This window comes from Bombina bombina, chromosome 7 (genome assembly GCF_027579735.1).
Source record: "Bombina bombina isolate aBomBom1 chromosome 7, aBomBom1.pri, whole genome shotgun sequence".
Taxonomy (NCBI): Eukaryota; Metazoa; Chordata; class Amphibia; order Anura; family Bombinatoridae; genus Bombina; species Bombina bombina.
Genome location: NC_069505.1, coordinates 240,354,251 through 240,375,568, shown reverse-complemented (window position 1 = coordinate 240,375,568; position 21,318 = coordinate 240,354,251). Strand labels below are relative to the sequence as shown.

The 21,318-nt window shown below is 40.2% G+C and overlaps 1 protein-coding gene across 1 annotated transcript in view; it reads right to left on the bottom strand.

Moving 5' to 3' along the window:
- Positions 1-21,318, bottom strand: part of RBSN (rabenosyn, RAB effector) — a 190,977-nt gene that overhangs the window by 110,393 nt on the left and 59,266 nt on the right. Inside the window, exons 3-4 of the mRNA XM_053689352.1 lie at positions 19,593-19,736; positions 19,266-19,366 (exon numbers count right to left, since the gene is read on the bottom strand). Of these exons, the coding sequence (XP_053545327.1) occupies positions 19,266-19,366; positions 19,593-19,736 (245 nt within the window). The remainder of the gene's footprint in view (positions 1-19,265; positions 19,367-19,592; positions 19,737-21,318) is intronic.

Below are 21,318 nucleotides of genomic sequence, written 5' to 3'. Positions count from 1 at the left end.
GCACACTGCTCCTTATCTCAGTTATATTAATATACTTTTTACCTCTGATTACCTTGTATCTAAGCCTCTGGAGACTGCCCCTTATCTCAGTTATATTAATATACTTTTTACCTCTGTGATTACCTTGTATCTAACCCTCTGGAGACTGCCCCTTATCTCAGTTATATTAATATACTTTTTACCTCTGTGATTACCGTGTATCTAAGCCTCTGCAGACTGCCCTTTATCTCAGTTATAATAATATACTTTTTACCTGTGATTACCTTGTATCTAACCCTCTGCAGACTGCCCCTTATCTCACTTATAGTAATATACTTTTTACCTCTGTGATTACCTTGTATCTAAGCCTCTGGAGACTGCCCCTTATCTCAGTTATAGTAATATAATTTTTACCTCTGTGATTACCCTGTATCTAACCCACTGCAGACTGCCCCTTATCTCAGTTATATTAATATACTTTCTTTTTAAAGATACGATGAGTCCACGGATTTCATCCTTAATTGTGGGATATCGCCTCCTGGACAGCATGAGGAGGCAAAGAGCACCACAGCAGAGCTGTATATATAGCTCCTCCCTTCCTTCCCACTCCAGTCATTCTCTTTGCCTGTGTTAGTGATAGGAAGAGGTAAAGTGAGGTGTTAGTTTAGATTCTTCAATCAAAAGTTTATTATTTTTAAAATGGTACCTACCAGCGAGTGCTATTTTATTATAGGGTGTAGCCGTATTCCTTGTCAGCCTCTAGAGTAGAGCTACTACTACTGGCTTTAGAATTTTTAAAATGGTACCTACCAGTGAGTGCTATTTTATTATAGGGTGTAGCCGTATTCCTTGTCAGCCTCTAGAGTAGAGCTACTACTACTGGCTTTAGAGCAATGGGAACTGGTGGGACTCAACTTTCACTGCGCCTCCCATACTAGTGCTGCCCTTCTGATGATGGTCTTTGCAGATATTAACTAAGGCCCTTTCTGTGTCCACAGAGCTGCAGGAGTGAGAGGACCTCTTGATCCTTTGGACTTGTCATGCTGTCGCTCAGCATAGAGTTAACTGCAGTCTTTTATTTTTCTGGGCCACTTGCTATCTCAGAAATGACTGTACACTTCTAATCTGTTGGGGAACATGGGCTCTCTGGGTAGGGCTTTCCTGTGGGGTTCTCATGTGGCCATGTCAACCGACAAGATGATGTTACTTATCAGATGCTCTGGACTGTACTTTATTAGAATGACGGCTCTGTGTTTTGTGTAACTGAGTGAGGGCTTCCCTACAGGTCACTGTTTAGTGTACTTGGGGCAGACGCTGGGGGTATGTTACCAGAGCCTTGCAAGGAGACTCCGGTTCACGGCTCTGTGTTTTTTGTTAACTGTCCGACTTTTTCGGATTGCTTTCGACAATGGCTTATGAGACGCCCACGAAGGGCGGGGATTACTTTGGCGCGCTTGGACTTAGTTGCTGCGCAGCGTACATCATTTCCGGAAGTCCCAACTGCTTGTAGAGACCATCGCAAGTGACGCCACGACCGCATGGTTGAGAATTGAGCAGGCGGTCTTGGGCGTTGTGGGATACGTTCCGGATTAGTGCCTAAGAGTGGCCGGTGGACCGTGGGGGCAGGTAGGCGCCTCAGCAGAGCTGTTTAGGCGAGGTGCTGCTTGTTTCCTTTTTGAAATCTATTAATGCTGATATCGTCTAACTGATTTGCAGTAACAAAGAAAAATTGTTAGACGTTGTATTTCTTAAAGGCACAGTATCTTGTCAGGATCACATGTACTGACAAGTATTTAGTTTGTGCTGATATTCACTATACAATTTGACCATAAATTGTGAAACTATATAATTTAAAGGAGCCAAGACCAATTTTTTCTTGTTTTCTGTTATCATGGATTCAGATGATATCCAGACTGTAACATGTTCCATGTGTTTGGATGCAACTGTGGAACCTCTTGTTCCTTTTTGTACCTCATGCATTGAGAGGGCTTTACACTATAGAGACCAAATTTTTTTTGATAAATCTTTGCCTAAGGCGGATGCTTCTCAAGAGTCTACGGATGAGATGCAGAGTATTCCGCAGCTTTCTCCCCAAGCGTCACAGCCCTTAACGCCTGCTCAAGCGGTGCCGTGTATTTCACCAGTTTCTGCAGCAATTACGTTAAAGGACATAGCTGCAGTGATGTCCTCTACACTTTCTGATGCGTTATCTACCTTTCCCATATCGCACAGCAAGAGTACAAGAAGGGACAACTATGTAGTCAATGCAGCCTATGATACTATGATGGCGATTGCGGAAGTACCCTCCCAGGGTTCTGAGTTGGAGGGTACGGAGGTCCTATCCGAAGGTGAACTTTCTGACCGATTCTGAAGTGGTTTATTTCAAGTTTAAGCTTGAACACCTCTGCTTATTACTGAGGGAGGTGTTGGTTACTCTGGATGATTGTGACTCAATAGTGGTTCCTCCAGAGAAATTGAGTAAGTTGGACAGATACTTCGAAGTTCCTCCTTACTCAGATGTCTTTCCAGTTCCAAAGAGGACTTCAGAGATTATTGCAAAGGAATGGGAGAGACCAGGCATTACCTTCTCTCCTTCTCCCGTTTTTAAAAAGATGTACCCTATAGCCGACGCTATTAGAGATTCTTGGCAGACGGTCCCTAAAGTAGAGGGAGCCATTTCTACCCTGGCCAAACGAACTACTATTCCTATCGAGGATAGTTGTGCTTTCAAGGACCCTATGGATAAGAAGTTAGAGGGTCTACTTAAGAAGATTTACGTTCACCCATGGATTGCTATTGCAACCAGCGGCTTGCATTGTTACAGTTACCAGTGCGGCTGCTTAGTTTGATGCTATGGAAGGGTCTCTTAAGACTGAGACTCCTTTGGAAGAGATTCAGGATCGGATTAAAGCTCTTAAATTAACTAATTTGTTTATTACGGATGCTTCTCTGCAGATTTCCAAATTGGCGGCTAAGAGTTCGGGCTTTGCCATCTTAGCACGCAGGGCCTTATGGTTGAAGTCTTGGTCTGCGGATGTGTCATCCAAGTCTAAGCTTTTGGCTATTCCTTACAAGGGGAAAGACCCTGTTCGGGCCTGACTTGAAGGAAATTATTTCTGACATCACGGGAGGCAAGGGTCATCTCCTCCCTCAGGATAAAAAGTCCAAATAGAGAGGTCAACAGAGTAATTTTCGTTCCTTTCGAAATTTCAAGAGAGTTCCCCCTTCCTCCTCCTCTAAACAGGAAGGAAACTATTCACAAACCAAGTCCACTTGGAGACCCAACCAGTCTTGGAACAAGGGTAAACAATCCAAGAAACCTGCTGCTGCTTCCAAGTCAGCATGAAGGGTCTGCCCCTGATCCGGGACCGGATCTAGTAGGGGGCAGACTCTCTCTCTTCGTCCAGGCTTGGATAAGAGATGTTCAGAATCCCTGGACGCTAGAAATTGTGTCTCAGGGATATCAGTTGGAGTTCAGAAATTCTTCCCCAAGAGGAAGGTTTCTTCTTTCTCGATTATCTGCAGACCAGATAAAAAGAGAGGCGTTCTTACATTGTGTAGGAGACCTCTCCTCCATGGGAGTAATATGTCTCGTTCCACTACAAATCTGTTTGTATTTCCCAAAAAGGAGGCAACGTTCTGACCTATTTTAGACCTCAAAGGTCTAAACAAGTTTCTCAGAGTTCCATCCTTCAAGATGGAGACTATTCGTACCATTCTCCCATTGATCCAGGAGGGTCAATTTATGACTACCATGGATCTAAAGGATGCATATCTTCATGTTCCTATCCACAGAGATCATCACAAGTTCCTGAGGTTTGCCTTTCTGGACAAACATTTTCAGTTTGTGGCTCTTCCTTTAGGTCTGGCCACGGCGCCCAGAATTTTCACAAAGGTTCTGGGGTTTCTGCTGGCGGTTCTAAGACCGCGGGGCACTGTGGTGGCGCCTTATCTGGACGATACTCTGATCCAGGCGTCATCTTATCAGCTAGCAAAGTCTCATACAGACATTGTTCTATCCTTCCTAAGGACTCACGGGTGGAAGGTAAATCTGGGAAAGACTTTGCTAATTCCGCAGACAAGGTTACCCTTCTTGGGAACTCTAATTGACTCTCTAGCCATGAAAATTTTTCTGATGGAGGTCAGAAGGTTAAAAAACATAATTTATGTAAGAACTTACCTGATAAATTCATTTCTTTCATATTAGCAAGAGTCCATGAGCTAGTGACGTATGGGATATACATTCCTACCAGGAGGGGCAAAGTTTCCCAAACCTTAAAATGCCTATAAATACACCCCTCACCACACCCACAAATCAGTTTAACGAATAGCCAAGAAGTGGGGTGATAAGAAAAAAGTGCGAAAGCATATAAAATAAGGAATTGGAATAATTGTGCTTTATACAAAAAAATCATAACCACCACAAAAAGGGTGGGCCTCATGGACTCTTGCTAATATGAAAGAAATGAATTTATCAGGTAAGTTCTTACATAAATTATGTTTTCTTTCATGTAATTAGCAAGAGTCCATGAGCTAGTGACGTATGGGATAATGACTACCCAAGATGTGGATCTTTCCACGCAAGAGTCACTAGAGAGGGAGGGATAAAATAAAGACAGACAATTCCTGCTGAAAATAATCCACACCCAAAATAAAGTTTAATGAAAAACATAAACAGAAGATTCAAACTGAAACCGCTGCCTGAAGTACTTTTCTACCAAAAACTGCTTCAGAAGAAGAAAACACATCAAAATGGTAGAATTTAGTAAAAGTATGCAAAGAGGACCAAGTTGCTGCTTTGCAAATCTGATCAACCGAAGCATCATTCTTAAACGCCCAGGAAGTAGAAACTGACCTAGTAGAATGAGCTGTAATCCTTTGAGGCGGAGTTTTACCCGACTCGACATAGGCATGATGAATTAAAGATTTCAACCAAGATGCCAAAGAAACGGCAGAAGCTTTCTGGCCTTTTCTAGAACCGGAAAAGATAACAAATAGACTAGAAGTCTTTCGGAAAGACTTAGTAGCTTCAACTTAATATTTCAAAGCTCTAACAACATCCAAAGAATGCAACGATTTCTCCTTAGAATTCTTAGGATTAGGACATAATGAGGGAACCACAATTTCTCTACTAATGTTGTTGGAATTCACAACCTTAGGTAAAAATTCAAAAGAAGTTCGCAACACCGCCTTATCCTGATAAAAAATCAGAAAAGGAGACTCACAAGAAAGAGCAGATAATTCAGAAACTCTTCTGGCAGAAGAGATCGCCAAAAGGAACAAAACTTTCCAAGAAAGTAATTTAATGTCCAATGAATGCATAGGTTCAAAAGGAGGAGCTTGAAGAGCCCCAGAACCAAATACAAACTCCAAGGAGGAGAAACTGACTTAATGACAGGTTTTATACGAACCAAAGCTTGTACAAAACAATGAATATCAGGAAGATTAGCAATCTTTCTGTGAAAAAGAACAGAAAAAGCAGAGATTTGTCCTTTCAAAGAACTTGCGGATAAACCTTTATCTAAACCATCCTGAAGAAACTGTAAAATTCTCGGAATTCTAAATGAATGCCAAGAAAAATGATGAGAAAGACACCAAGAAATATAAGTCTTCCAGACTCTATAATATATCTCTCTAGATACAGATTTACGAGCCTGTAACATAGTATTAATCACAGAGTCAGAGAAACCTCTTTGACCAAGAATCAAGCGTTCAATATCCATACCTTTAAATTTAAGGGTTTGAGATCCTGATGGAAAAAAAGGACCTTGCGACAGAAGGTCTGGTCTTAGCGGAAGAGTCCACGTATGGCAAGAGGCCATCCGGACAAGATCCGTATACCAAAACCTGTGAGGCCATGCTGGAGCTACCAGCAGAAAAAATGAGCATTCCTTCAGAATCTTGGAGATTACTCTTGGAAGAACTAGAGGCGGAAAGATATAGGCAGGATGATACTTCCAAGGAAGTGATAATGCATCCACTGCTTCTGCCTGAGGATCCCGGGATCTGGACAGATACCTGGGAAGTTTCTTGTTTAGATGAGACGCCATCAGATCTATTTCTGGAAGCTTCCACATTTGAACAATCTGAAGAAAAACCTCTGGGTGAAGAGACCATTCGCCCGGATGCAACGTTTGACGACTGAGATAATCCGCTTCCCAATTGTCTATACCTGGGATATGAACCGCAGAGATTAGACAGGAGCTGGATTCCGCCCAAACCAGAATTCAAGATACTTCTTTCATAGCCAGAGGACTGTGAGTCCCTCCTTGATGATTGATGTATGCCACAGTTGTGACATTGTCTGTCTGAAAACAAATGAACGATTCTCTCTTCAGAAGAGGCCAATACTGAAGAGCTCTGAAAATTGCACGGAGTTCCAAAATATTGATCGGTAATCTCACCTCCTGAGATTCCTAAACTCCTTGTGCCGTCAGAGATCCCCACACAGCTCCCCAACATGTAAGACTTGCATCTGTTGAAATTACAGTCCAGGTCGAAAGAACAAAAGAAGCCCCCTGAATTAAACGATGGTGATCTGTCCACCACGTTAGAGAGTGTCGTACAATCGGTTTTAAAGATATTAATTGAGATATCTTTGTGTAATCCCTGCACCATAGATTCAGCATACAGAGCTGAAGAGGTCGCATGTGAAAACGAGCAAAGGGGATCGCGTCCGATGCAGCAGTCATAAGACCTAGAATTTCCATGCATAAGGCTACCGAAGGGAATGATTGTGACTGAAGGTTTCGACAAGCTGAAATCAATTTTAGACGTCTCTTGTCTGTCAAAGACAGAGTCATGGACACTGAATCTATCTGGAAACCCAGAAAGGTTACCCTTGTCTGAGGAGTCAATGAACTTTTTAGTGAATTGATCCTCCAACCATGATCTTGAAGAAACAACACAAGTCGATTCGTATGAGATTCTGCTAAATGTAAAGACTGAGCAAGTACCAAGATATCGTCCAAATAAGGAAATACCACAATACCCTGTTCTCTGATTACAGACAGAAGGGCACCGAGAACCTTTGTAAAAATTCTTGGAGCTGTAGCTAGGCCAAACGGCAGAGCCACAAACTGGTAATGCTTGTCCAGAAAAGAGAATCTCAGGAACTGATAATGATCTGGATGAATCGGAATATGCAGATATGCATCCTGTAAATCTATTGTGGACATATAATGCCCTTGTTGAACAAAAGGCAAGATAATCCTTACAGTTACCATTTTGAACGTTGGTATCCTTACATAACGATTCAATATTTTTAGATCCAGAACTGGTCTGAAGGAATTCTCCTTCTTTGGTACAATGAAGAGATTCGAATAAAACCCCAGCCCCTGTTCCAGAACTGGAACTGGCATAATTACTCCAGCCAACTCTAGATCTGAAACACATTTCAGAAATGCTTGAGCTTTCACTGGATTTACTGGGACACGGGAAAGAAAAAATCTCTTTGCAGGAGGTCTTATCTTGAAACCAATTCTGTACCCTTCTGAAACAATGTTCTGAATCCAAAGATTGTGAACAGAATTGATCCATATTTCTTTGAAAAAACGTAACCTGCCCCCTACCAGCTGAGCTGGAATGAGGGCCGCACCTTCATGTGGACTTAGAAGCTGGCTTTGCTTTTCTAGAAGGCTTGGATTTATTCCAGACTGGAGATGGTTTCCAAACTGAAACTGCTCCTGAGGATGAAGGATCAGGCTTTTGTTCTTTGTTGAAACGAAAGGAACGAAAATGATTATTAGCCCTGTTTTTACCCTTAGATTTTATATCCTGTGGTAAAAAAGTTCCTTTCCCACCAGTAACAGTTGAGATAATAGAATCCAACTGAGAACCAAATAATTTGTTACCCTGGAAAGAAATGGAAAGTAGAGTTGATTTAGAAGACATATCAGCATTCCAAGTTTTAAGCCATAAAGCTCTTCTAGCTAAAATAGCTAGAGACATAAACCTGACATCAACTCTGATAATATCAAAAATGGCATCACAGATAAAATTATTAGCATGTTGAAGAAGAATAATAATATTATGAGAATCATGATCTGTTACTTGTTGCGCTAAAGTTTCCAACCAAAAAGTTGAAGCTGCAGCAACATCAGCCAATGATATAGCAGGTCTAAGAAGATTACCTGAACACAGATAAGCTTTTCTTAGAAAGGATTCAATTTTCCTATCTAAAGGATCCTTAAAGGAAGTACCATCTGACGTAGGAATAGTAGTACGTTTAGCAAGGGTAGAAATAGCCCCATCAACTTTTAGGGATTTTGTCCCAAAATTCTAATCTGTCAGACGGCACAGGATATAATTGCTTAAAACGTTTAGAAGGAGTAAATGAATTACCCAAATTATTCCATTCTCTGGAAATTACTTCAGAAATAGCACCAGGAACAGGAAAAACTTCTGGAATAACCACAGGAGATTCTAAACGTTTAGATTTACGTTTAGATTTAGTATCAAGAGGACCAGAATCCTCTATTTCTAATGCAATTAATACTTCTTTAAATAAAGAACGAATAAATTCCATCTTGAACAAATACAAAGATTTATCAGCATCAACCTCTGAGACAGAAACCTCTGAACCAGAAGAACCATTATCAGTATCAGAATGATGATGTTCATTTAAAAATTCATCTGAAAAAAGAGAAGTTTTAAAAGACTTTTATGTATACTAGAAGGAGAAATAACAGACATAGCCTTCTTAATGGATTTAGAAACAAAATCTCTTATGTTATCAGGAACACTCTGAGTATTAGATGTTGACGGAACAGCAACAGGTAATGTAACAGTACTAAAGGAAATTTTATCTGCATTAACAAGTTTGTCATAACATTTAATACAAACAACAGCTGAAGGAACAGATACCAAAAGTGATACACTTAGCTTTGGTAGCTCCAGCACCGGGCAGCGATTTTCCTGAAGTATCTTCTGACTCAGTTGCAACGTGGAACATCTTGCGATATGTAATAGAAAAAACAACATATAAAGCAAAATTGATCAAATTCCTTAAATGACAGTTTCAGGAATGGGAAAAAAATGCCAGTGAACAAGCTTCTAGCAACCAGAAGCAATAAATAATGAGACTTAAATAATGTGGAGACAAAAGTGATGCCCATATTTTTTTAGCGCCAAATAAGACGCCCACATTATTTGGCGATTAAATGCTTTTGGCGCCAAAAATGACGCCACATCCGGAACGCCGACACTTTTGACGCAAAAGAACGTCAAAAATGACGCAACTTCCGGCGACACGTATGACGCCGGAAACAGAAAAAAAAATTTGCGCCAAAAAAGTCTGCGCCAAGAATGACGCAATAAAATGAAGCATTTTCAGCCCCCGCGAGCCTAACAGCCCACAGGGAAAAAGTCAAATTTTTAAGGTAAGAAAAAATGATTGATTCAAATGCATTATCCCAAATATGAAACTGACTGTCTGAAAATAAGGAATGTTGAACATCCTGAGTCAAGGCAAATAAATGTTTGAATACATATATTTAGAACTTTATAAAAAAGTGCCCAACCATAGCTTAGAGTGTCACAGAAAATAAGACTTACTTACCCCAGGACACTCATCTACATGTTTGTAGAAAGCCAAACCAGTACTGAAACGAAAATCAGCAGAGGTAATGGTATATATATATAAGAGTATATCGTCGATCTGAAAAGGGAGGTAAGAGATGAATCTCTACGACCGATAACAGAGAACCTATGAAATAGACCCCGTAGAAAGAGATCATTGCATTCAAATAGGCAATACTCTCCTCACATCCCTCTGACATTCACTGCACGCTGAGAGGAAAACCGGGCTCCAACCTGCTGCGGAGCGCATATCAACGTAGAATCTAGCACAAACTTACTTCACCACCTCCATAGGAGGCAAAGTTTGTAAAACTGATTTGTGGGTGTGGTGAGGGGTGTATTTATAGGCATTTTAAGGTTTGGGAAACTTTGCCCCTCCTGGTAGGAATGTATATCCCATACGTCACTAGCTCATGGACTCTTGCTAATTACATGAAAGAAATCCTGAATGTCGAGCCCTTCAGTCCAATCCTCGGCCATCAGTGGCTCAGTGCATGGAAGTAATTGGATTGATGGTAGCGGCAATGGACATCATTCCATTTGCTCGGTTTCATCTCAGGCCTCTGCCGATGAGCATGCTCAGACAGTGGAATGGAGATTATACAGATTTGTCTCCTCAAATAAATCTAGATCAGGAGACAAGGGACTCTCTTGTCCCAATATTTATTTATTATTGTCTTATCCCACCTAGTCATGGCACTTAGCGTGATGATTCACGCCCCCTTTGGCTTTACAACATATGTGATTTTCACCTCCGGTCTCATGAAAGCGTTTACCTTCTGTGTGCGATGTCATTATCTCCTTTGCACATCACATAAGGTAAATAAGAATGCTAGTCAGTTAGGAGCTATCACTTCTCTCTCATGATCTTTGTTTTTAACTGACGATTCTGACAATTTATATTGTCTTATAGTTTACGTGACTAATCACGTCCCCCATATACTGACATCACTCTATGTCAACTCAGATTCTCACACCCCCGTTGTTATAGCAACTACTCTCTATCGCACACAATACTGTGACTGTTTTTGACTTTTTATATCCCCTTATCATTTGTTCTTCTGGCACTTGTCTGTTGTTTGCTTAATTTTATCTTTCATATAAATCACACTCGGCGTGACTGACCACGCCTCTCCATCTGACATCACACTAGGATTTTTTTGTATTACATATTTATGAAATTAAATAACTCTTATAGCTTAAAGGGACACTCAATCAAAATTAAACTTTCATTATTCAGATAGAGCATGCCATTTTAAACAACTTTCAAATTTACTTCCATTAACTAAATATGCACATTCTTCTTATATTTAAACTTTTTGAGTCACCAGCTCCTACTGAGCATGTGCAAGAATAAGTGTGTATGCATTTGTGAATGGCTGATGGCTGTCACATGGTACGTGTATGCATTTGTGATTGGCTGATGGCTGTCACATGGTACAGGGGGAGTGGAAAAGACATAACTTTTAAAATTGTCAGAAAAAAATCTACTACTCATTTGAAGTTCAGACTAAGTGCTATTGCATTGTCTTCTTATCTTGCATGTGTTGATTATGCAAATCTACTGTGTTGACTGGTCCTTTAATCGTTTTTATTTTTTTCCTTAACCAGGAGCTACCAGCCAAATAGTGACAATTAAATATATTTTAATATAGTATGATTGATATGTTTTTTTAATATAAACGTTTTTTATGTTTTATTACTGAGTAATGGAATATACCATTACCAGTGGGTCACAGGTTTATTCAATCTGTTCTCCAATATTTAATTATATTTTTATATCTTATATTTTTACATACAAAATTAGGGATCTGTTGTCCTTGGAAAAATTATCAGTGCTTACTATTTGTTTATATATTAATGTTTTGTATTAACATATTATTTTTTTACTTGTTAACCCTCCACCCCCGCCATATGTATTTTGGTATTTTCCGCCAGGGGTGTGCAATTTTTCTGAATTCTGATTGGTTCTCTTTGGTTTTAAATATGGCAGCTGAGAGTTTGTTTTGTATAGCCTGATGAAACAGTGTGTTACACTGAGAAACGCGTTGCTGTTTTTATCTTCACAATAAAAAATTTTTAAATCCTTTTAACTCTCCATCTGCTGCCGACTTATCATTTTTATGATCCTGAAAATTTTCCATCAACTTTTCCATCAATTGGAGCTTTAGACACTCTTTGGACTTGCTGGGCCGACCACTGCTGTACAGGCTCCCCTCTGTGGTATCTCTGGACTCTCCCTGGTGAGAGGAGGATCCCCTTTTGTGACATCATCATTTGGTCTACCGGACGATGGGTGGTTCCGGACTGCTGGTATTGCACATCAGTGCTTTACATCTTGTGAGTAGGATTCTTCAGCTCTTCTCGCTTTTGTTTTGAAATTGTTTATGATCTGCACTATGTGGCACCCTCTATTTTGATTTTTTTAGATATTTAATACATAGTGGGAACTTTCTGTACACTGTGTTTTTATATTATTTTATTAAAAGTGATTTTATACTTATCACTTGACTGAGAGTCTGTTCTTTTGCTGTTGGAGACTACGCCCCTGACGGAGGTGTGTGAGAGCCCAAGAACAGTGAGCTGGGATACTGAGAGATCCCAGTAGGTGCCACTAAGCATGAGTGAGTGCTGCCACACCAGTCTATTGCCATTGTATATATATATATATATATACTGCTTGTACGATATTACACTAGGAGGCGCCCTTCTGTGTTTTGTTTGCACCATCACAGATTTCTTTTTACAGACTTGCAATTTAGCCAATCAGTGCTGACCCTTAGGTAACTTCATAGGAGTCAGCACAATGTTATCTATATGGCACACACGAACTAGCACTGTCCAACTGTGAAAAACTGTCAAAATGCACTGAGATAAGAGGGCGGTCTTCAAGGGCTTAGAAATTAGCATAAGAGCCTAACTAGGTTTAGCTTTCAACAAAGATTACCAAGAGAACAACGCAAATATGATGATAAAAGTAAATTGGAAAGTTGTTTAAAATTGCATGCCCTATCTGAATCATGAAAGTTTAATTTTGACTAGACTGTCCCTTTAAACGTGGTAAAGACAAACACTGTGGGGGAGAAAAATGCCTGGGACAAGCATAAGGCTATCCTACATACTAATTAATGCCTGGGATAAACATAAGGCTTTCCTACATACGGATGATTAATGCCTGGGTTAAGCATAAGGCTATCCTACATACTAATTAATGCCTGGGATAAGCATAAGGCTATCCTACATACTGATTACTGTCTGGGATAAGCATAAGGCTATCCTACATACTAATTAATGCCTGGGATAAGCATAATGCTATCCTACATACTAATTACTGCCTGGGATAAGCATAAGGCTATCCTGCATACTAATTAATGCCTGACATTAGCATAAGGCTATCCTACATACTAATTAATGCCAGGGATAAGCATAAGGCTATCCTACATACTAATTAATGCCCGACATAAGCATAAGGCTATCCTACATACTAATTAATGCCTGGGATAAGCATAATGCTATCCTACATACTAATTAATGCCTGGGATGAGCATAAGGCTATCCTACATACTAATTAATGCCTGGGATAAGCATAAGGCTATCCTACATACTAATTAAATACCTGGGATTAGCATAAGGCTATCCTACATACCAATTAATGCCTGAGATAAGCATAAGCCTATCCTACATACTAATTAATGCCTGAGATAAGCATAAGGCTATCCTACATACTGATTAATGCCTGAGATAAGCATAAGGCTATCCTACATACTAATTAATGCCTGGGATAAGCATAAGACTATCCTACATACTAATTAATGCCTGGGATAAGCATAAGACTATCATACATACCGATGAATGCCTGAGATAAGCATAAGGCTATATCCTACATACCAATTAATGCCTGGGACAAGCAGAAGTCTATCCTACACACTAATTAATGCCTGAGATAAGCATAAGGCTATCCTACATACTAATTAATGCCTGACATAAGCATAAGGCTATCCTTTATACTAATTACTGCCTGACATAAGTATAAGGCTATCCTTTATACTAATTACTGCCTGACATTAGCATATGGCTATCCTACATACTAATTAATGCCTGACATAAGCATAAGGCTATCCTACATACTAATTAATGCCTGGGATAAGCATAAGGCTAGCCTACATACTAATTACTGTCTGACATAAGCATAAGGCTATCCTTTATACTAATTAATGCCTGACATTAGCATAAGGCTATCCTACATACTAATTACTGCCTGACATTAGCATATGGCTATCCTACATACTAATTAATGCCTGACATAAGCATAAGGCTATCCTACATACTAATTAATGCCTGGGATAAGCATAAGGGTAGCCTACATACTAATTAATGCCTGGGATAAGCATAAGGGTAGCCTACATACTAATTACTGTCTGACATTAGCATATGGCTATCCTTTATACTAATTAATGCCTGACATTAGCATAAGGCTATCCTACATACTAATGCCTGGGATTAGCATAAGGCTATCCTACATACTAATTAATCCTGGGATAAGCATAAGGCTATCCTACATACTAATTAATGCCTGGGATAAGCATAAGGCTATCCTGCATATGTATTAATGCCTAGGATTAGCATAAGGCTATCCTACAGACTAATTAATGCCTAGGATAAGCATAAGGCTATCCTATAGACCAATGCCTGGCATGAGCATAAAGCTATCCTATGTATTAATGCCTGGGATAAGCATAAGGCTATCCTACAGACTAATTCATGACTGGGATAAGCATAAGGCTATCCTACAGACTAATTAATGCCTGGGATAAGCATAAGGCTATCCTACAGACTAATTAATGCCTGGGATAAGCATAAGGCTCACATAATAATTACTGCCTGAGATAAGCATAAGGCTATCCTGCATACTAATTAATGCCTAAGATAAACATAAGGCTATCCTACATACTAATTAAATACCTGGGATTAGCATAAGGCTATCCTACATACCAATTAATGCCTGAGATAAGCATAAGCCTATCCTACATACTAATTAATGCCTGAGATAAGCATAAGGCTATCCTACATACTGATTAATGCCTGAGATAAGCATAAGGCTATCCTACATACTAATTAATGCCTGGGATAAGCATAAGACTATCCTACATACTAATTAATGCCTGGGATAAGCATAAGACTATCATACATACCGATGAATGCCTGAGATAAGCATAAGGCTATATCCTACATACCAATTAATGCCTGGGACAAGCAGAAGTCTATCCTACACACTAATTAATGCCTGAGATAAGCATAAGGCTATCCTACATACTAATTAATGCCTGACATAAGCATAAGGCTATCCTTTATACTAATTACTGCCTGACATTAGCATATGGCTATCCTACATACTAATTAATGCCTGACATAAGCATAAGGCTATCCTACATACTAATTAATGCCTGGGATAAGCATAAGGCTAGCCTACATACTAATTACTGTCTGACATAAGCATAAGGCTATCCTTTATACTAATTAATGCCTGACATTAGCATAAGGCTATCCTACATACTAATTACTGCCTGACATTAGCATATGGCTATCCTACATACTAATTAATGCCTGACATAAGCATAAGGCTATCCTACATACTAATTAATGCCTGGGATAAGCATAAGGGTAGCCTACATACTAATTACTGTCTGACATTAGCATATGGCTATCCTTTATACTAATTAATGCCTGACATTAGCATAAGGCTATCCTACATACTAATGCCTGGGATTAGCATAAGGCTATCCTACATACTAATTAATCCTGGGATAAGCATAAGGCTATCCTACATACTAATTAATGCCTGGGATAAGCATAAGGCTATCCTGCATATGTATTAATGCCTAGGATTAGCATAAGGCTATCCTACAGACTAATTAATGCCTAGGATAAGCATAAGGCTATCCTATAGACCAATGCCTGGCATGAGCATAAAGCTATCCTATGTATTAATGCCTGGGATAAGCATAAGGCTATCCTACAGACTAATTCATGACTGGGATAAGCATAAGGCTATCCTACAGACTAATTAATGCCTGGGATAAGCATAAGGCTATCCTACAGACTAATTAATGCCTGGGATAAGCATAAGGCTCACATAATAATTACTGCCTGAGATAAGCATAAGGCTATCCTGCATACTAATTAATGCCTAAGATAAACATAAGGCTATCCTACATATTAATTAATAATTACCTGGGATAAGCATAAGGCTATTCTGGCTACTAATTAATGCCTGGGATAAACATAAGGCTATCCTACATACTAATTAATACCCAGAATAAGCATAAGGCTATCCTACATACTAATTAATGCCTGGGATAAACATAAGGCTAGCCTACATACTAATTAATACCTGGGATAAACATAAGCCTCTCCTACGTACTAATTAAAGGGCCAGTAAACATAGAAAATAATGTTATATAATTCTGCACATAGTGCAGAATTATATAACATTATATTAGTGCTAGCTTTATAGAACCTAATATTGCCTGTGAACTTTTATTAAAAAAAAAGAGTGTTTTCCAGACCCACTCTCTGTGCTCTACTGAGCGGGTCTGTTTTTTACACTGAGCAGGAGCGAGCTGCACTGAGTGTAATGGTGCGGTCGGGCCGGGCTGTGACTAGACAGCTGGCCAGATGCGCTCAGTGTAAAAAACAGACCCACTCAGTAGAGCACAGAGAGCGGGTCTGGAAAACACTCTTTTTTAATAAAAGTTTGCAGGCAATATTAGGTTCTATCTGGAAAAAAGAACAGGAGCGCAAAACTCCGACTCAAGTGAAGATTTACCGTATTTTTCGCTCCATAAGACGCACCTGACCATAAGACGCACCTAGTTTTTAGAGGAGGAAAACAAGAAAAAATATTTTGAATCAAATGGTATACTACCCCCATAGGTGACAAGGAGGCAATGCCAGTAAGGGGAACTTTAAGTCTTTAATTACTCAGATGCCAGAGGGGTAACCTTAACCCTTTTGGTGCTTAGGTGAAACTAACTTAAGAGTCTGCTTCTCCTCAGGGCAGGACTCCAGATATCTACAGGTGTCTCATGTGTGTCCCTCGGGTCGATTAAGTAGTGCAGGACAACATACCCGCAGGGCAGGTAAAGCTGTGATTCCCAGCTTAGGCAGTGCCAATTTTTAAAACATTAAGGGCCAGATACAATAACACCTATGACCGGGAGACCCTTTAGTGCACTTGTCCCTTATATGTGAAAGCTTAGGAACTTCGCGCCAAATGCACCAAACATACCGGTAGTTCAATCAACAAGGAAAGTGTGATCCCAAAAGTCCCCACTATTGCTCATCCTTGTCTGGACCAAACTTACCCTCTCTTCACGGCACTGTCCTAAAGCCCGGTGTGTTTAAGAGCCGTTCGGGAGATCCTCTCTCCTAGGCTCAAAGCAATCCGCCTTCCGTAGCTTGGAGCTACACCGCTCCCACAAGCCGTCAGCTGCCGTTTGCAGCACTGGCGATAGCTTCACACTCAATGGCCCCGGTGATGACGTCAAAGGACGCGGCCGACTTACGAGGGGGGAACGACTCCTGCCGATACACTTCCAATCACAGTAGTGGGTAAATGGAAATGCTTGTGGCTTGCTTACACCATTAGATACTTGACAACCTCCAGGGGCACACCAACTGCAAGTGCTCCAAGGAAATGGCCCACAGATATAATAAACACAAAGTCCAGAGCTGCAGTTAAAAATTCTTTGTTCTTTTATTCATTTAAGAGCGGTTACATGTACAGGTACAAAACATGCCCTTAGTGTCCATAGCTTTGGACACTAAGGGCATGTTTTGTACCTGTACATGTAACCGCTCTTAAATGAATAAAAAACAAAGAATTTTTAACTGCAGCTCCGGACTTTGTGTTTATTGTTCACTGTCCTATAGTCTGCACTCTGCACATTGCGCAGCGCGAAGTGGAACTCAGTAAGACAGTGCCCTAAGGTGGCTACCTAGCCTAAATATGCAAGCACCGGGCCTGCATTCGCTCCATAAGACGCACAGACATTTCCCCTTACTTTTGAAGGGGAAAAAAGTGCGTCTTATGGAGTGAAAAATACGGTATTTAAATATACTATAAGCGCAAGATACAATATGCACTTACAAGCTTTAAAAAGACAATCAGCATGTCAGTCAATTCAGTCCACAATTTGTTCAACGAACTGCAAGTTACCGCTCCTGGATTTCTGCAAACCCGGTCACTTTCGGACCTCCAAGGGCTGCCTCCCGCTGTCAGCAGTATAGCGATATGAATCTTTCTTCTGTGTGCTCCCCAACATATTTCCCCCGACGCCGGTCAGGCTTTTTCAAGGTTTGTTTTGTATGACAGCTTCGGCATATGAGGGCTTTTTATATCCTGCAGACTCCGCCCTCTACTACTTACTGACCAATGGATCAGTGTTTACTGGTGACGTAGCCGTCAAACAATGCGCTGCTCACAGACGCCGTGATACTGCACGCATAATATTGAATGAGTAATCTGTCTTATGTTTAAAAAAATATATACATGGTACAACAATACATCATTTAAACAATACATAATACATAAAACTGCATATTTAAAAACTAGTATACAAATTGGATTGTAATATGTAACGGTACTTCATATATAATTGAAATAACATTAAAAAGATTCAATTTAAAAGAATTTGATAAAAGATAGCAATCGTGCTAACATCATTATTCTACTTATTTCTATATGAGTGTGCCAAACCATAATTAATGATCTGTTGATAAAATTGTATATATGTATTAATGTCTGTGATGTCTACATTCACATAAATGCCTGTATATCTAAATCCACGTTAAGACCTTTGGGTACAGAAACATCTAACTTGAAAATCCAATAGGTCTTCTGCCTCCTTAATTTGAGAGATCATTACATATACACCACTGTGGTAAGATACAAATATAACTTTATTCATTAGTAACTTATTGTGTGAGCAAATTTACTAAATAACCATCAAGATTTGCCAGAAGAAACAGTCCATATGGAATAAAGAAAAAACAAAGTGCTGCATTATCGAAATAAACACAATAAAAGAAGTACTAAACCGACTGGAGTATACCACAATTGTAATTTTGGTGTAGACTGTCCCTTTAATCACACACAGTAAACCAACTGTGCAATATCATTAAAATGAGTCATTTTTTTCCTCTTTAACCAGTAATTTAACCCTTAACAAACCCAAGCCTGCTGCATATCTGTTCTTAATTTGCAGTTTACTATCTTATCATTTGCACTGAAGCTACACTGGATATTTTGTTAACCAAAGTCGTGTGAAACGCTTTATTTGCAGACAGCAGATTGTCACCAGTAAAAACACAAGCTCTGGAAAATATGTTAATAATAGACATTGCCAGCGTATGGCTAGAGAACATTGCCAGCGTATGGCCAGAGAACATTACCAGCGTATGGCCAGAGAACATTACCAGTGTATGGCCAGAGAACATTACCAGCGTATGGCCAGAGAACATTACCAGCGTATGGCCAGAGAACATTACCAGCGTATGGCCAGAGAACATTACCAGCGTATGGCCAGAGAACATTACCAGCGTATGGCCAGAGAACATTACCAGCGTATGGCCAGAGAACATTGCCAGCGTATGGCCAGAGAACATTGCCAGCGTATGGCTAGAGAACTATTTTATGCTAAACTTACTTTTTCCAAGCGGATAATTAATTTGTTCACTTCCACTACATAGTGGTCAATCCGAGCAGCTCGGTGCTTCTTAAAGTCCAACAGATGACTCTTCATAGCCCCTACAGGTGAAATGTGTATCATTAGCAACTCAGATTCTACTGCCCCTGCAGTTTCCGCCCATCACCCCACATCTCCCTTTTAAACAGATTAGCCATGTTTGAGGAGGGAGGCACCATCCTACAGATCAAGGTCAGATACATTCATGAGCGGTACAGTGTGCACGAGCAGTACAATGTGTTTGTAGACATGAGAATACACACAGTGCTGGTTATCCTAGCATCTCACCTATTTCCTGAGGATCCCACATGCACGGATCTATTCCTCCATAGCTGAACGCTTCATATCTCTCCTGGCTGCCCCCGTCTACTCTTTCAGCACCATCTCTCTTTAAAAGTTTGTTCTTTGCTTTCTTTGCAATTTGCACCAGACCTTAAAGTACAGGAAGAGAGTGAGGAGCAACAGATGATACATTGGTGGCACAGCAAAGAGAAACGCTCAGTAATATTGACTTCATTTGTTAAGAAGAAGCAACACAACGTATTATTAGGTTCTCTGCACTTAAACCACTGGGGTGAGGAAGATGTTTGGTTTTAACCCTTTTAACGGCCAGCGTCATACCCTGTATGGCGCTGCTGTCCTGGGCCTCTCTCTGCCCAAGATCACGCTATTTCTGCAAGCACACGAGTGGACAGTGCAGAAATAGACTTGCAGAGTGACCGAAGCAGAGAGGGACATTCTGTGTCTCTCTCTGCATTTGGTAGCGGTGGTGCCAATCGTTGGTGGTGTACCCCAGAACATGCAGTGATCTGAGATGTCATTGCAGAAAATGCATCATGTCTGCAGAAAGAACAGGGCACATACAGGAACGGTTAGCACTTTTGCTTTGCAGCGCTGCTCCAGATTAGACTGTTCTCTTCAAACAGAGCTTTGCTCTGGCTGCAATGTGTAAGTTTTTCTTATCACAGTGAATCCAGAGCAAAGTGCTGTTTGAAGTGAACAGTAGCGCTGCAAAGCAGCAATGCATTTATTGTTGACTGGCTCTCAGATTATTTCAAACCCACCCCCTAAGACATGCGTATGAGCAATGCACCTTTTTTTATTACTACATTTCTATGTTAGACCAAGAGAAAAGGAAACTAATTTATTCAAGAGACATTTTACAATTTCTTTTTTTTTGTCTGCAGCTCATTTTCAATGCAATTTTCACTACTGAGCTATATTATAAAACTTTAAAAAATGTCTTTATTCTCCAGTTAACCAACACACTGCAACTGAACTGGTGCTTTAGTGTAACTGCCTAATTTAAAATTTAAGTTCAAATAAAAATGACCTGCAGAAATAATTTCACTAAAAAAAATCTCATTGCAAAAGTGAAGAAAAGTTCTGCCTCTGGGGTGGTGTAGTAGGGTTAGGCGGGAGACGGTGGACCCATTGCTGGAGGGGGAGGGAGGGGCGGAAAAAGGTGTGACCGCTACACCGCAGAAAACATAAATGCTGAGAGCGAGAGGGAGGGGGAAAAAGGAGAATAGAGGATAGGGGGGTCCTACAGTAGGGGGGGGGGGGTAGAGGGTAGGGGAAAAGATCACTAGTGGGAAGTGGGGTAAATAAGGGGGGGCAGCTACACTACAGGAAATGTTTTTTTGTTTGTTTAATATTATTCAATAGAAAAGAGAAATCATAGAAAACTGGGTACCTGACAGACAGCTGCCTAAGATGGCAGAAATTAGTTAGAGGGGGAGGGTTACAGAAGCCTTTTGATCATGGAGGTGGGAAGGTAAGGGGGTAATCATACACTGAAGAAAATAATAATAATATATAATAATAATAATAATAATAATAATAATAAATTTAAAAATTCTAAAAACGGCATACTTGCAGACTGGTCTGCCCGTACTTAGGATGGGGTGTGACCAGTGGAGGGTGAGGGAGGGAAGAGAGCCGTTTGGTAGGGATCAGGGGGTGGGAGGTGTCAGGTGGTAAGGTAATCTCTACACTAAAGCTAAAATTAACC